This window comes from Schistocerca gregaria, chromosome 3 (genome assembly GCF_023897955.1).
Source record: "Schistocerca gregaria isolate iqSchGreg1 chromosome 3, iqSchGreg1.2, whole genome shotgun sequence".
Lineage (NCBI taxonomy): Eukaryota > Metazoa > Arthropoda > Insecta > Orthoptera > Acrididae > Schistocerca > Schistocerca gregaria.
Window position 1 is genome coordinate 337,631,099 of NC_064922.1, and position 17,135 is coordinate 337,648,233.

The 17,135-nt window shown below is 37.9% G+C and overlaps 1 protein-coding gene across 2 annotated transcripts in view; it reads right to left on the reverse strand.

The window, feature by feature from the left end:
• Positions 1-3,553, reverse strand: part of LOC126354126 (26S proteasome non-ATPase regulatory subunit 2-like) — a 205,048-nt gene extending 201,495 nt beyond the window's left edge. Inside the window, exon 1 of one of the 2 annotated variants that reach the window (XM_050003522.1) lies at positions 3,266-3,553. In XM_050003522.1, the coding sequence (XP_049859479.1) occupies positions 3,266-3,289 (24 nt within the window). In that variant the 5' untranslated portion in view covers positions 3,290-3,553. The remainder of the gene's footprint in view (positions 1-3,265) is intronic. The other variant, XM_050003523.1, reaches the window with a different exon arrangement.
• Positions 3,554-17,135: the final 13,582 nt, after the last annotated feature.

Below are 17,135 nucleotides of genomic sequence, written 5' to 3' on the forward strand. Positions count from 1 at the left end.
AATATGTTTCATATTTAATGCTATGTAGATCTTGCATGTATGCAGTTGGTGGTTTACTTAGACGAACTGCGGATCCATACACACTGCACTGTGAACGGACCAACGTTCAGCTATTTGTTCCGTTTGTAAAATTTTGCGAGAGTGGTCCACTTCCCACTGTCGGTGTACCAACTAGACGTAAATCATATATGAGTGGTATGGAATCTTGCAAAGAATAGGATCCGAGGGCGTAATACGTCAAGCATCTTGTTCCATAAACTGAGAAAGTAATAGCTGGTGTTTTTGCTGCTAATAAATTAACTTCATGCGTAACTCAGCCTGGTGCAAGCATTTCGATGTAAAACACTAATTCCACACGACGTGAAGGTGTCAATTTCGCTGCTTTTTTTATTCAGGCAGCTTTCTTGTTGGCCTCACAAGGCTGAGAGGATCTCCTTTCACTTTTCACCAGAGAAAAATATGAAAGGGTCGCCAGGCATGAAACCTGGGACCTCAGTATTAAGCCTAGTTTACCCGACGACATTGTGTTGCGCAATTCGGTTCCATATTTGACTGTAGACACGGTGAAACCAGTATACACTTCAGTTTCGTCGTTTTGTGGGTCCCTGAGTCGTGTCTGAAATGAAAGTTTTGGCAGCTGCAAGTCACACGAGTTGTGATGGAGTTAAAGCTTGCTGCGAAGAATCGCTGCATAATAAAACATTAAGAAACGTGTTTCGATTTGTGACTGGATGTAGAAAAGACGTCGGCTCGGTTGCTCAGCATCCTTGCTGAAATAATTTATAACGGTAGATCCAAGAAGTTCTTTTAATTGTCTTAGAATGTCACCAGAACTGTTGCCGTTTCTTCTAAATAAAGTTAATTATACAATAAGGAATAAAGATTTGTAATGTATGAAACACTGTCGCCAGAACTGAAATTACATATTACATTGCATGCACTACAATCGAGAACACTCGGCATGCTATAAGATGGGGTTTTAGTTGGTGACGACGCTTTTTCATTAACACCAATAATTATTAACGCTAATAACTATTAATATTAACAGCAGTAATCATTCGAAGCAGGCCGCATTAAGAAGAGAATGGTTTGCAAACTACTCTCTTGAAGATAGCTCTGTACAGTGGCAATATTTCAAAACTATAACATATGTGAATGGGGAGCACTGCAGCGACGTTTTAAATAGATGAATAGTTAATGGAGGATGCAGCTTCTTGAATTTGTATAGCCTTCCCTCCTGTCAACAATATTCTCTAACAAAGAGTTGGCCAACTCGAACGATCGGATTTTAGTCTTGTAGAAGAGAGCATTGCCACAGCTAGATGTACACTTGTTTGTATTTTTCTTAATTCACTTGTATATTTGATCCTAACTCAATAAATTTTGCCCTGCAGCTCAGATATTGTCAAACCATCTATGTTATGATCGCACACCATCTATGTTATGATCGCACGTGTCGGTCTCAGCGGCAGCAATATGTTGCTTATTTTTGTAATCAGCATCACTGAAATCCCACAAACACCTATGCATAGCAAAGATATCGAAAAAGTGAATATTATTCTCAGCTCCCCACTTCATATTTCAATCTATCTACACTCTACGAACACACATAACCTCAAAATTCATGCAACTAGTGTCGCCAAAGTTGGAACACGCCGAAAGTGTTTAGCTTGGCCACAGAGTTGCGCAAACGCGCGGCGCGCATGCGCAGTGGCCGGCAGCGCAGTTGCATGCATCCTACTGTCGTGTAAATTAGGCTTTACTAACCAAAAATCACGCTAACCAAATGACCCTTTATGGTTGGACTTCCCATTTGGCATTTCAACTTCACTTGAAACAATCACTTTGATAACAAATTAAACGCGATATGACTCCGGCAGAGTAACAGAGAACCTCATTGCAGCGAAGCTTAAACTGAACTGAGTTGAGGGACAATAATGGAAATTCAGCAGCGTTATCGCGCAGTAACACTCCTTAAGCTGCGATGAAAATAACTTTTTTTCTTAACAGCTGGAGTTGAAATACAGATCCAAGCAAGAGTTTGGTTATTTCTCTGAAATCCGAAATCCGGGACCAACTGCTGTCCTGAAAGTATTTTTCAGGACAATTGGGACATCTGGAAATCCTAAATAGACACAGCTGTGGAAAATAGCGACATAAACAGAGAAGGCAGCTTTAGAGGTACCGCCAGAGAAGATCCGTGAGCAGCCAAGGTGAGAGAGATATTCTGTACGCACTCTCTTTTCTTTTTCTAACGTCACATGATACAGAGACGCGACCAGACGTGTTCCATGTGCGGCTTTTCCGGCTAATACAAATTGTGTTGTAAGACTGGCAGCGACTGGATGGTAAACACTAGCGGTCCAGTCTTCCGACTTATACCGTTTCAGAAATAGGGAAACACGAGAAAGTGAACAGTTCGTCAGAAGCTGGGCAGTCGAAAATTACGAACAGTAGCATATAAATAAGAGGAAACATGTTTCCATTTCACTGAGTAATTTTCTAAATGAGATTCAAGCGAGACAAATGTGTTTTGAATGTCCTAAAGCCAGGCCACATCTGCTGTAAAATAAGATACAGTTAGGAATGAGACGAGGTACTGTACGATAAAATGTAGATTAAACAGAGGGATATAAAGAAAACTTTTAGTGGTTTACAGTGACACTGATGCATACATTTTTGTGCTGAAACATGCCTGTTGACTCGAATAGACATTTAACAGAGGTGAAGCGTTTATTTCTATGCGATATTTGCTCAAATGTTGGCCATCCTGCGATCATGAAAATAAACAGTTCTCATTATGAGGAACACATCACTGCCTGGCGAAATATTGATGAGACTTTAAATTTAAAAACAAATCAATGCTACAATTGTATGAGGGAATTAACATTTATTGTTAGAATAGGGCGGTTTCAGATTTAGTGTTGACTGAGAAACAAACAAATGCGTTGCTCCCACACAAATGCCAATCACCCGTGCATTCGACACGTGTGACAAATTAGCTTGTTCATCAACGTAGGGATAAATGTCGATTTGTAGCTAATATATATGGCCATCAATAGGTATGGGTCGAACAATGCACTTTTCTAGAGTTTGGTAGGAAATAAAAAAATGAGAAGGTGTAATAACAATGTAACATCGCTACCGGTAATTCAGTAATGCACGATTCTACATATAAATAGCGTCAAAGGAAAAAAAATCAACTCATAAAATAATTATCGTCTCGGTCGATTTCTTTTGCGAGAATTACAGTACAATCACTTACTTCCTCATCCTTTGTAGCTGCCATTTCTGTAGTAAATTGCAGTGTGTATAACAAGACTCCTATCTCGTATGCACTGGCGTTAGTACGAATCAAAGAACAATGGATGAAAGCAGAACAACTGAGCGATGTTTGCCTGTCACATCAGTTGAAGTGACGTTTTTATTAGAGCGGGTGTACGATGTAACAACACAAAAATTGATCTGAAATATCTTCAGTTGTTTTAGAACCGAAGTTTCCATGATTCTGTGAACTGCATATTAGAAACGATACACCGGTACAGTATTCGCTGACTTTTTGATCTAATTTTTAGCTCTCGTCCAGTGGAATGATATCTGTGATGCATAGTTTACCGTGCTATCACTTACAAATCTAATCTACGTCAATGGATAAAATAGAAATTTTTTTGAGAATACATCAAATACCTTAGGTGTAATGTGAGATAAGAAGTAATCACTGCTGCTACTGAATAAGGTAAGTCTCCCATTGTGTTTCGGATATCTGAAATAGGCCCTATTGTTTTGATTTTACGACCTACACACTATACATATCCTAAGTAATCTATAGTTAACATCGTTACAACTATTAACAGAGTTAGGCAGTTTTCGTGTCATTTGTTGTTATACGTTCTTGCCCCGAAATAACAGTGCCAACGAATGCCTGTTTATGTATTGCTTCGGCTCCTACAGAAATGGTGACCACTTGTTTCCTTGGACAGGGTCTATATATTACGAAATCAGGAAGAGTTCAATGTTGCCCTTGAGCGAGCCATACTTGCACACAACTTAGCTGTTAGTAAAATAACCACCGTTCTTTAAGGAATCGAACTCCCATGTGAAAAATAACAACATATATCCCATTACTTTACAAATGAGTTAATTTATTAAATATCTGACGTTAAGCTTACATGGTTGAAGACGCAAAATCCTAATAATGACGGCTTTATTAGTCTCACACAGATTATTTACTCGCAGAGCACCATACCGACGAAGTTTAGAAAAGGTCTGAAACTATGTTTAAAGCTAGCTAGAAGTCGATAAGTGCTTCCATTGTTAAACACTGTATGAGTATAGTCTGTAAAATGTGCACATAGTTTTAAATAAAGAGCTTGTTTTTCAAGTGCTTGAATGATTATGACGTTACATCTTCCGAAGTGTGTGCCGTACAATGATATAATTTTTCAGTGACCTGGAGCCGCTACTATCCAGTCAAGTAGCTCCTCAGTTGGTTCCAAGAGTGTGAGTGCAGCCCGTTGCAGTCCTCCTGGGCCGTACCTGAAATCGAACCCGGTTCTTCCGCTTGGTAGTCAGCCGCGCAAAGCTCTGTCTTCATCTACAGTTTTGACCCGCAACAGCTCGGTCTATTATCATGGGAGCTATCCGTGATTTCTTACCAGGTGTTCTACCATCCTGTCCCTTATTGTTGTCCTCTCCTCGTTGATTCTCTTCATTCCTTACCGTATCAGTCGTCCTAATTTTCAACAAATTTCTGTTGGACCACATCGTAAATGCTTCGATTCTCTTCTGTTCCGATTTTTCCACAGTCAGTGTTTCACTTCCATACAATGCTGTAATGTTCTCAGAAATTTCTTCCTGAAATTAAGGCCTATGTTTGATACTAGTAGACTTCTCTTGGCCAGGAATGCCCATTTAGCCTTGTTTTTGATGTCCTCATTTCTCCGTCCATCATGAGTTATTTTGCTGCCTAAGTAACATAATTCTTTATTTTCACGTACTTCGTGAACACCAATCCTGATGTTAAATTTCTCGTTTTTCTCATTTTTGCTGCTTCCCACTCCTTGCGTCTGTCTTCGATTTACTCTCAGTTCATATTCTGTACTCATTAGACTGTTCATGCCATTCAGCGGATTCTATAATTCTTCTTCACTTTCACTGAGGATAGCAATGTCATCAGCGAATCTTATCACTGATGACCTTTCACTTTGAATTTTAATTCCACTCTTGCACATTTATTTTATTTCCGGCACTGCTTCTTTGATGTGTAGACTAAACAGTACAGGCGAAAGACTACATCCCTTTACATGTTATTGGTGCAACTATTTTACCTAAAGCTAAGAGACATCAAGCACATAAAATTTTTATGAGGTTTACATCAGTGACGCAGTGTTACATATAATTTGAAAACTATGTATACAGGAGTCTTAACCAATGAATTTTTACAACTTAGTATGACAGTAATTAGTCAGAACTCTATGTAAATTACATCTGATTCCTCATACTTGATTATGGAGTTTTATCTTTCTTCCTAAACCACTCTGCTAAAACAATTTTAAATGCATTATAGGGAACAGAATGGGCAGGTTTTGACATTCTACAGAAAAGTCTGGTACCTAGATACCTGTGGCTGTTGTGTGCCTTAGCTAGTCTGCTGTAGGACATATCAATTAATTGTCCAGTTCTCATGTGTCCATGGACAGTCGCTCTAAGGTTAAAATTGTTTAAATTTTCTTTAACATTGAGAACGCAACTTATATATAGAGACTAACTAGGGACTGTCACAATATTGAGCTCTTTGAGGTGACCTTTATAAGATTCTCCTGGAGAAGTACTGCTCTACATCTAGTAGCCCTTTTTTGCCAATGGAATACAGTTTAGTGGGAGTGGGGGTGTCAGCAAGAAAACGTTTCGAAAAGATTTGAAATTATGTATAAAGTTGGTTGGAACGCGCTAAATGCTATCATTCACAAATACTGGATGCATTTAGTCTGGCTAATTAACGTGTAATCAGTTACCTTGCCTGGAGACACATACATAGTTTTTAACTTAAATACTTGACTTTTGTGTTAAACCTTCAACATAAGATAATACCTCATAATGGGTAGATTAAGATAGCATTTTAAATTATATGAAATACTGAAAATCAAATTTTATTTGTCCCTGTAGTAATTTAGTGATATACATTCCCAAGGCTAAGATAGTCCCCCGCCAAGAGCGCAGGCACAAGGCGGCACTAAACCTGACCAGTTGAAAAGAATACGGTTTAAAAATTAACCGGGAGAAGTACGTGAGTTCTCCTACCCCTCATGTTCTTATCTTCTGCCTGCAAGAACCCTTTCCGTCGGGCGATGACTGCAAATGCACCCGCTTGTCCGAGTGTCATTTCATCCAAGCATACATCTGTGGGTACCATTGTATACGTGGCAACAGTGTGGTTGGTTCGCACAACTGAGGCCCAGGCTGCTCGCTCGTGTCCAACACTGGAGCTGTTGCTGCAACTTCGCTACAGTATTGTTAAGATCTCAAACGTTGGGCGAGCTCATGCTGAAGCGAATACATTGTTTGGCTGAAGGCATTCGAATTTTGCTGACAAAGGAATGGAACGAGACTGTTAAAACTAGAGTGCTTCAAAGTACAGTATTTATGGAATATTCCGTCGGTACTTAGAGAAACACAGAAATGTTAAAAACTTGAATACACTATGTTTATGTTTCACAGTAAAATTTATTTAACAATTCGTTATGAACTAGCTTTCTGCTTTCCAGGCCATTATCAGATAACATAATACTAAACAGAGGGTACATACAATATCAGCAGGAGTTCATGAGTGTAGAACGACTGTTTCTCAAAGACATGTGACTTTTACGACTATATATCGATACAGAAACATAGACGAAATGTACTTCACGAATAATTTCTGAATAAATAAATCCTATATTTCTTTATAATCGGTCATTGTTAGGACGTATAGAACTGTATAAGTCGAAAACGTTGTACAAGTATGTGGTGGCACAGACTTCTACGATGTTTATAATGATTCTAAAATAGCTGATAGTTCGCAAGAAGCAGGCACTAAATGTTAATGGAAGTCCTTTATTTTCATAATGCATTTCGGGCGTGGCCCATCATGACATGACCTGTTAACTAATAACACATTTTTACGCTACAAATGTGAACACATGCAGAAACACATCTATACAGGCACAGTGGTTTGAACTGAAATTCACGAAAATTGTGTACTGAAATATGTACCACAATGCAGTATGATTAGGACTTACATTGCTGTGACAAAGAGGCCTTTCGACTTAAAAGACATGAAGTAACTACATTCACATAAGGACAGTAACACTGATTTGACATATACACAGGTAATTGACGAATGAATAAAGCAGCTATCAGCACTGCATAAGTAAATGCTAGATGGCCTGCGGGTGGTGGCGCAGGATAGTGAATCATCACTTTTTCGAGTGATTTATTTTACTACAGGAATAGATATTTATACAAATTTGAAGTGGTGGGTATTTCATGCAAACATATAGGCAAAACAAAATACATGTAAGACACATGGTATAAACTAAAATATTAAAGTAAAAAGATTAAATTTACGCATAAAAACTATGTACAACTTGTTTTCTGTACACTATGTGTACATCCCAAATAAAACAGAGGATAGTACTAGTGGAAACTGTAAACGAGAAATTAAGCTAGCACTTAAACATAAATGTTGAAAAATCATTGTCAGTTACTTGTTCTTTGATTACATTATCTGGGTTAGTACGACCTCCTTTTGACCTGTGCAAGTCACACGACACCTCATCTAACCCTACAGACACCTAAACGACGGAATTTATCTAATTTCTAAACCAAACTTTGCCGCAGAAAAAATCCAAGTTTTTTCTTTGTACGTAACCCAACCTGCACTTTATGCTTCCTAATGGCGTTAGGAATTTTGTCGCACCAGGGGCCAAAATACGACATGGAAATACTGGCTACCTTGTCTAAGTGAAAGTGTCTGCTTCTCTGCTGTATTAGAAATCTTTTTACCCAACTATGGACTTGGTTTTTCTGTAAACCTGTTAGCTAAATCAACCTATCCTATTAATTTCTTTGTTAACCGTAACAATGCCTGTCCTAACTTCGCCACCTGATAGAACATTGCAAAAAATCAATCAATAAATAAATAAAATAGGCGGACGTTTATGACGTACATGAGATGTACAAAAGTATTACTCAAGTTTCAAAGAATATACCAGAAGCATAATGTAACATATAGGTATCTTTTATAAGTAATTATTATGGAAGATTACTTTCTTCATTCTTTTATCTACCTTTCAATCTACTCGGACATATGTATTTTCATTTATAATAATCAACAATTCATAACAAGAACATTTCAAAATCATCCTTGTACTGATTCAAAATATTGCTCATGAAAAATAAATAAAGAATAGATCATTCCTAAACTAACCTTTCCCTTACACGATTCTTTAGATGTTAGATACATCAACTGTTCATGTGTGCTTTTGATAATTTAATAAAGTTTTATGTGCTGAAAAATGTGTTAGTTACCACTTAATTGTTGAACATTAGCAGTTCATTTTCTGTTTCGCTGTCATGAATTTTTACTGGTAATTTGCCCAGTCCAGTTTTTTCTAAATTTTTTGTTTATTAATAAGTATTTAGTTCCTTTGTATTTACAACATTATATCTACTACATTCATTCACTCGACAGTAATAAACTATTTAAAATTGTAAGTTCACAGTATTTATTACTCCATACTTGGGCTCAGATTTAGAAAAAAAACAGGTAATAAGCTTTAGAATGAAGTATTGAGCCACCTCAAAGGTATATTTGTACATGTGGAATAACTTACATGTTTTAGCAGTAATTTCTTGGGATATTTCATGGGGCTTGATCAATATGAGGTTTCCTAATCGTATTTCAGTTAGTTTCTTATTATGTGTTCTTTACAAATGCGTGTGAAATCTTATGGGACTTAACTGCTAAGGTCATCAGTCCATAAGCTTACACACTACTTAACCTAAACTATCCGAAGGACAAACACACACGCCCATGCCTGAGGGAGGACTCGAACCTTCGCTGTTTATTTTCTGTTAATAGGATATTCATATTGGAATGAAATTTAACATTCTCTGCTATACTATTAGGCTCTTTTAGTCCTTTCATAATTTCATTAGGTATAATTTCTGTAATTACATGTCTAAGGTTATTTAAAATATTGCCAATATCAGGTACATATTTTCCCCAACTACTACATTTATCATGGGAAAATGTCTGGCAAAATTTCCCTACCTCCCTCATATAATATTCCATGAGATTACTTGCTGTTATATATTTTAGTTCTATTCCTTGAGCCAGCATGCTAGTTTTCTGTATCTTGGTACCAAATTGTGAGTCATTATCAAATACATTTGCTTATTTTTGCAAAATAATCTTATAAACACTGCTTTACCAGTGGCTTTTCTCAAAGAGTACAATCTAATGACTAGAAAACACATCAACTGATGCTAGGATATAACAAAACCTCATGGTATTCTTGGTAAAGGGGCCAAAGAAATCCAACTCTACTAATAACTGGACCGATTGTTTGGCCTATTTCTCTTTATAATGATCACTAGTTTCATGAAAATTCTGACTGTCAAATTGACTGTAGTTGTAGAATAACCTGTAGTTTTATGTTCTGTGCTCAACTTTAATCAGAAGGTATTCAGAATTTGAATGAATCCTGTAATCATTATAAAGATGAATGCAACAACAGACTGCACTAAAAACACTGTAATAATTCAGTTTTCAATGAGGTGTCTCCACTTGAAATCATGTTAAGCCCTTATGAGGTCTTTTTAATGATCTAAATAAACTGAAAGTTTTCATGCAACAAATTATTGTGGAAATACTGTATTGCTATTTCGCAAGGAAACTACTTATGCAAGTTTCTTGTTAGACTCTAATACTACCAGTAATGCAATGTAGCTGTTTTAACATTATATTTGTGAATGAGACTAGAAGACACTAAGTAATTATTGGTTTTACTTTTTATTATCAGGAGGTACACAGGTGAAAAACAGACATGCCACTCGATCTTCAAGAGCGGGATGTCATTCGGAGAAGGATACCACAGCTCTATGCTGCTTTCGCAGGTTAGTAAAATCTAATTGCCTGACAGCAACCTATTTTACATAGCTGTGTCAGTTACAAATATATATTCACCAGTGGTGTGATGCTACAGTGAATGATGTAATCCTCCTGCAACTATAACGAGAATCTGGAAGAGCCTGTTTTACTTAGGACTCTAACCGTAATGTGTGAGGACAAGCTGATGAATAAAAATAGAATATTTTGCTATTGTACAGTGATCAATTAAACCAAACAGCAAACCTAGGATTTTTTTGAGCGCAGCAGTGCTTTCCTGGGCATGATGTAATTGACTAAAGGTGCTCATGTTTCCTCTGAATTTGGAACCAGTTTGTCCCGTCAGGCATTTTACATGAAATCCAAACGATAGCTCGACTTGGCATTTTTCATGCACACAACGTATTGTCCAAGCCGAATGTCACAGTAATTTCTAGAAAAATAGGAACATCCGGAAGTGAACCCAAAACCTTTAGATTCCTAATCATACATTTCACGAAAGTAACTGTAAACTCACATAAGTAAGATAATAGCAACACTTCCTTTCAGACGTCTTAAACTAAATCAGCAACTTCCGTGTTGAACATAATTGCTGATTTTCGGAAAAAAATTAAATATAAAACGATTTTCCCATTTTTTCGATTGTTGTTCACGTAAATTTGCGGTACGACGTTGCATTGCATTTTTCTTCTTATACAGTAAGATCTCATGCACAAAACAATAGTTCTTAGTTATCACTTTTGGACGTGTTGTAGACGAGGTGTTGGTAAGTGTTGATAACTAAAAATTCTTAATGATTCGCCATCATGTAAAGTAGACTCAATATAGTAATTCAAAATCTGTCAACATGAATGATAGGACCTAGGACGTTGAAAATTGGTTAAATATTAAAAGTCTCCCTTTCTAACTTTAGAGCGGAAAGCCTGCGAAAATTGTGAGAGAAGTTACAACACTAGTCAACGATGGTAATAGGCGTGGCAGCATAACTTTGCGTAGCCCAGAGACGAGTTAATACTAAAAGGAGCAACTATTGTCTTTGTATTTGTGGTTGAATCTGCTATAAGACTTATAGCAGTGGTAGTGATAGTGGTAGTAGCAGGAACAGTACTAGAATTATAATTAATAGTAGTAAAAGTAAAGAGCGTCTATGTTAAAATATAATACCAGATTGTTTAAATTTTGAAGACACAAATAATACAAAAAGGAGTTTTGATTGTGATTGTCCACTATTTTGACAAGGTGATTGACTACTAAGGAATGAATATGTAAAGAAATGAAGAAAGCTGCAGTAAACAGTGGGTATGACAGCAGCAGCTTCGCACTACCTGTGTTTCCTTACCGACTTTCTTCTTAACCGTTAGTCAGGTGTAAATTTAATGCATGAGGGGTACCGTTACTGCAGAGGATTTCAGTTTTTGGATCTTGTGGCCTACTTTTATTTCATTGAAATCCGTTGTGCCCCCTCTATTTTTCTTTACGACCTTCACAAGCTGTTATTAACTCCCTAAAAGCGTCTCTTGTGTACAAAATTTTTAACTGGAAATCAAATAAGACAAAGAATAACGTAATCATTCAGACGTTGCACTCATTGCTATACCACTCATAGTCAGGAGACCATAATTTGGAAACAAATTATTTATGCCACTATTCTGAGCTCATTAAATTTACAATATCATCGAATGAGCGTAAGGAACGGATTTAGAGCAGTAATTTTTTATCCAAAACACATTTTAAAAATCATACACAGTCATCATAACTCTGGATAGAATTAAACTTTGTTCCATACTCAGCTTCTGTTCAAACTGTTACATTATTGTTTAACTGTATTTTGTTGTATGAATAACTCAAAAATAATTTTATAATTGCTTCTCGCTAACAACCTAACAGTCGAACAGATAGAAGTAACAAAGGCTAAAACATTTTGTGTCCACAATGTCTACTGCAGCTGTGAACAGCGAACGAAGAAATCAGTGGAGTAAGGAAATGATATGCGTAGTATGCAACCATAAATATATCTTATGTTAACACTGTCTGAAGAAACAGACATTGGTGACGATCTTGCAGTGACACTAAATTAATGAAATTTTTTTACAACTGCAGAATCTTTTTGACATTAGCTGCATTACGTAAGAAGACATTACCTATCTGTGACACATGAACATTTGCATCGAACCGGGACTCAAACTCAGATGTTCAGCTTGCTGCGAGCAGCCGTCTTAAACACTTACGGTATCTGAGCACGATTCCGTGACCGGCCCAACTTTCGTGTGTCATACTGACTCCATTGCAAACAACTTTACTTAGATTCCAGACACAGGGTTTCAAGGAGGCAAACGTGTTCAACGATGGTATTACGATAAGCAATTTGACCCTCGAGGCTAATGATGCTTATTGTAACAATTTCAGATGAAGCAGACGTTGGTGACGAACCTCATACATAATGTAGCCAATGTCACAAAAATTCCTCAATCGTGAATAATTTTCATGAATTAAGTACAGCTGCAAGATCGTCGCCAATGTTTGTTTCTTCGGGCATGGTTAAAATAAGTTTTACAAGTCTCATCAGCCCCGGTGTAGCACAAATTTTCATGTGTCATCGATAGGTAAAATCTTCGTACTTAAAGCAGCTGGTGTCAGAATAAATACATCTGTTTTCCTAGAATGTTATTTACAGTTTGGAAGAATAATAACAATAGCATAAGACATTTTATTTGACATCTCTTGTGCGTCAGTGCAGAGCTGTAACTGGACATTGTATTTTTTTTTTTTTATTTTTTTTTTTTTTTTTTTTTTTTGTCATCAGTCTACTGACTGGTTTGATGCGGCCCGCCACGAATTCCTTTCCTGTGCTAACCTCTTCATCTCAGAGTAGCACTTGCAATATACGTCCTCAATTATTTGCTTGACGTATTCCAATCTCTGTCTTCCTCTACAGTTTTTGCCCTCTACAGCTCCCTCTAGTACCATATAAGTCATTCCCTCATGTCTTAGCAGATGTCCTGTCATCCTGTCCCTTCTCCTTATCAGTGTTTTCCACATATTCCTTTCCTCTCCGATTCTGCGTAGAACCACCTCATTCCGTACCTTATCAGTCCACCTAATTTTCAACATTGGTCTATAGCACCACATCTCAAATGCTTCGATTCTCTTCTGTTCCGGTTTTCCCACAGTCCATGTTTCACTACCATATAATGCTGTACTCCAGACGTACATCCTCAGAAATTTCTTCCTCAAATTAAGGCCGGTATTTGATATTAGTAGACTTCTCTTGGCCAGAAATGCCTTTTTTGCCATGGCGAGTTTGCTTTTGATGTCCTCTTTGCTCCGTCCGTCATTGGTTATTTTACTGCCTAGGTAGCAGAATTCCTTAACTTCATTGACTTCGTGACCATCAATCCTGATGTTAAGTTTCTCGCTGTTCTCATTTCTACTACTTCTCATTACCTTCGTCTTTCTCCGATTTACTCTCAAACCATACTGTGTACTCATTAGACTGTTCATTCCGTTCAGCAGATCATTTAATTCTTCACTTTCACTCAGGATAGCAATGTCATCAGCGAATCGTATCATTGATATCCTTTCACCTTGTATTTTAATTCCACTCCTGAACCTTTTTTTTATTTCCATCATTGCTTCCTCGATGTACAGATTGAAGAGTATAATTTATCTTGAAATATCTCCTACATATAAGTGTAACACATAAATGCCAAAATCTGCCAGTGCAAGGACTAGAAATCAGTTTATTTATTTTTAAAATCACGCTATCATACGGAGTTAATGCAGTTAGCATGATAGGTCAATGGTTGGAACCGACCGTAAAATAGGAAATACCTTTGTGGTCGCTTCTGTCAGCCACCGCGCTAAGTGTCATCTTAATTTGCACGAATAATACGCAGTCAGTTATAGGAGGATCTACAGCAGGAGTACTCAACTTCCTTACCAACTGCTCACTTTTGTAACTCTGGTAGTAGCAAAATTTTCTAAAACCCAGCAGCTCCTCGTTATGGTGATTTATAAAGTAGGGAAGTAACTTTACAAAATTTATGAAGCAGGGATACTGGCTTACTTGCCAAATACTTTATGTCAAAATTTTATGAAAACTTAATGACAATATTTTTAAAATCCCTACCGTCCAGCGCCCACTTTGAAAGCTGAAACGCCCACTAGCTGGCAGTAGGGAAAAGGTTGACTACTGCTGATGTGCACTTTAACTTGGAATTCGAACAGAGGAGTAACGTTGGCACCTGTCGAGATGTTCTGATTTACATTTTTTGCCCTTTCCACAAACCTCTTGAAGTTAACTACCGGATGGCTATATTGTAGCTTCTTCCTGTATCCGCTCTTCTCTAACGATCACCGAAGGAGGTGTCTCACTATTTAAGGAAACGGACTAGCATTGAAGGGGAGTAGGCCTCAAATCCCAAACTGGCTATCCGAATTTAGGTTTTATAGATTCCATGAAACAGACAGGCAAATTCCCAGACGATTCCTTTGAAAAAGACACATCCGAGATACCTTAACTTTTTGCATGTCCCTTGATTTGTGAAATGATGAAATTTTATGTGACTTTCTTTGGCAGTAACTTATGCCTGTTAATTTTTTGTCCACTCCTGCACTCGACAGTTCTCTACCTGTAAGAAAGTAATTGGATAAAAATTGTTATTATAGATGTCAGAATATCTTGGTTACTACATATTTGGTGAAAATTTGCACGGTCTTAGTTATCTGACGGTCACATGAAAAGATTGCGGACCGATGAGTCTAGAAAATATTCTAAACTTCTGTGGAGTATTTTACAGAGTGGGAAACTTAGAAAACTGCTTACAGGTTACAGTTAAAACATAAGACACAAATCACCCTAAGTATCGGAAAATTCGTTAGTCATACTGATGTTGCTCCATATAGTACTAGCGTTTACTCACTATCTGTTCACAGCGTCTTCAACCAGGGCTCCCTAGTTCTGAAGCGCGGAAGTCGATCGACTTCGGCGCTGGTAACGGTGGCGATCTAACAATACAGTGTCGGTGTGAATGTAGCACATTCGTAGAAATTGTTGTGCCTTGCAATGCAAAAAAGTACGCACATATGTAATGTCAGCACTGCGTGTGGAAAGCTCAGCTTGGATGCCTAACTTCGATTAAAATTATTTCTGACTTGGCCACCAAACATCTAATTTGCGTAGTCTATACCTAAGTTCACTGGCCACCTCGTCACACGACGCGACAACAACACTTTCGGCCTCAATGAAGTCAAATCTGTAAGCGTCATTCACGTTAGTGTTTATGGGGTAAAGCACAGATATGAATGGAACCCCTTTCCCGAAACGCTTTGCCAAAAAATTATGGCTCAAAACACGTGTTTTTGAGATTATATTCATTTTATATTCACCCCATTTTCAGATGTTTACGTTTATTTAAGCGTCGTGAACATTGTTTCTTTACTTACGACGTTTTACAATAGTTGTCTTAAAACCGCCAGTTGAAATATTTTGCAGCGTCTCGCTCCCTCTCCGACGAATTTCTTTCCGGGGTCACATTCAAAGAAAACCCGGGCTGGAGCAGGTTCAAATGGCTCTAAGCACTATAGGACTTAACATCTGAGGTCATCAATCCCCTAGACTTAAAACTACCTAAACCAAACTAACCTAAGGACATCACACACACCCATGCCTAAGGCAGGATTCGAACCTGCGGCCGTAGCAGCAGCGCGGTTCCGGACTCAAGCACCTAGAACCGCTCGGTCACACCGGCCGGCTGGCTGGACCAGGCCCGCGGGCGTCCGGTTGTCTACCAGTTCCGTGTAGTTTCGTAAGCCTGAGCTACTTGAGTTGCATACACTGTCAGTAACGAAAATAATTACAACAACGAAAGGGAAGTTGTAATTCTCAAGAATGCTCATAACTACCGGGTGCACAGAATATACGAACAGGTGCGTGAATTCCTACCGGAGTAAGTGCAGAGGCCGTTTAAGTGAGGCGACGAAGCTGGTGTGCAGATTAAGAAGCGAAAGCACACCTACTGGAAAAGAGTCCACGAAAATAAGACAGTGAATATTATACAAATTTTGGAAGACGAATTTCAAGATTTAAAAAATAAAGTTTTAGATTTCGTCACAAATATTTCAAATTAGGATAGCTCCAAGACTGCATTGCGTAAAGCAAGAAGGGAAGCTACTGGGACGCCCCAGAACCCAGGCACAAGTTCACAGATTCTTCTAAGCGAAGACATTTTGAAATTAACTCAACGTCATACTTCTTTGAAAACTGACAATAGGTCTATTTCTGAAAGAAAGAATCCTAGTATTCGAAGAAAATTCTGTGTGAAAAAGGAACTGTTCTTGTGGACGAGACATTTGGCGGTTCTTCGATACAGTTCAAACAACTGTACACTATATACGTTGACGTCGCAAGCACGGAAGAAGAGACGAAGATCTTTCGGGTTTCATTTGCTTTGCTCTCAGACGAAAATGAAAAATATATGAAAAATTTGTTTCTGGATTGAAAAATAAGATGCGTGTGTGATCACCGAAAACTGCAATGCTCTAGCATTGCAAATGGCTAAAAGTAAAGCTATGAAAACAGTGTTCCCCCAAACATCCTTTTTCGGGTACAGTTTTCACAGCAACCATTATCTGTGCAAGAAAATACAAGATCTGGGACTAAAGTATGAAGACGGGGATAAAGAAGTCCGATTATTCTGCCGCATGTGTGATTCAGTGGCATGTCTTCACTAACAGTGTTGACGAAGCGTAGGAAATGCCCAGAGGAGATAACGCCATCAGATTCGCATGCTATGTTGTCAATCAATGAATGGAACACCCTATTATACCAGTTGAAATGAGGAATGTTTTTAATCCACGGCTCAGAACCACACATGGTGTCGAAGGTTGACATAAGAAACCAAACTTCTCAATAAATCTGAACCATCCGAAAATAAGCTTCTGATAAATAAGCTGAAGGAGAAAGCAATAAATGCTGTATCTGAAA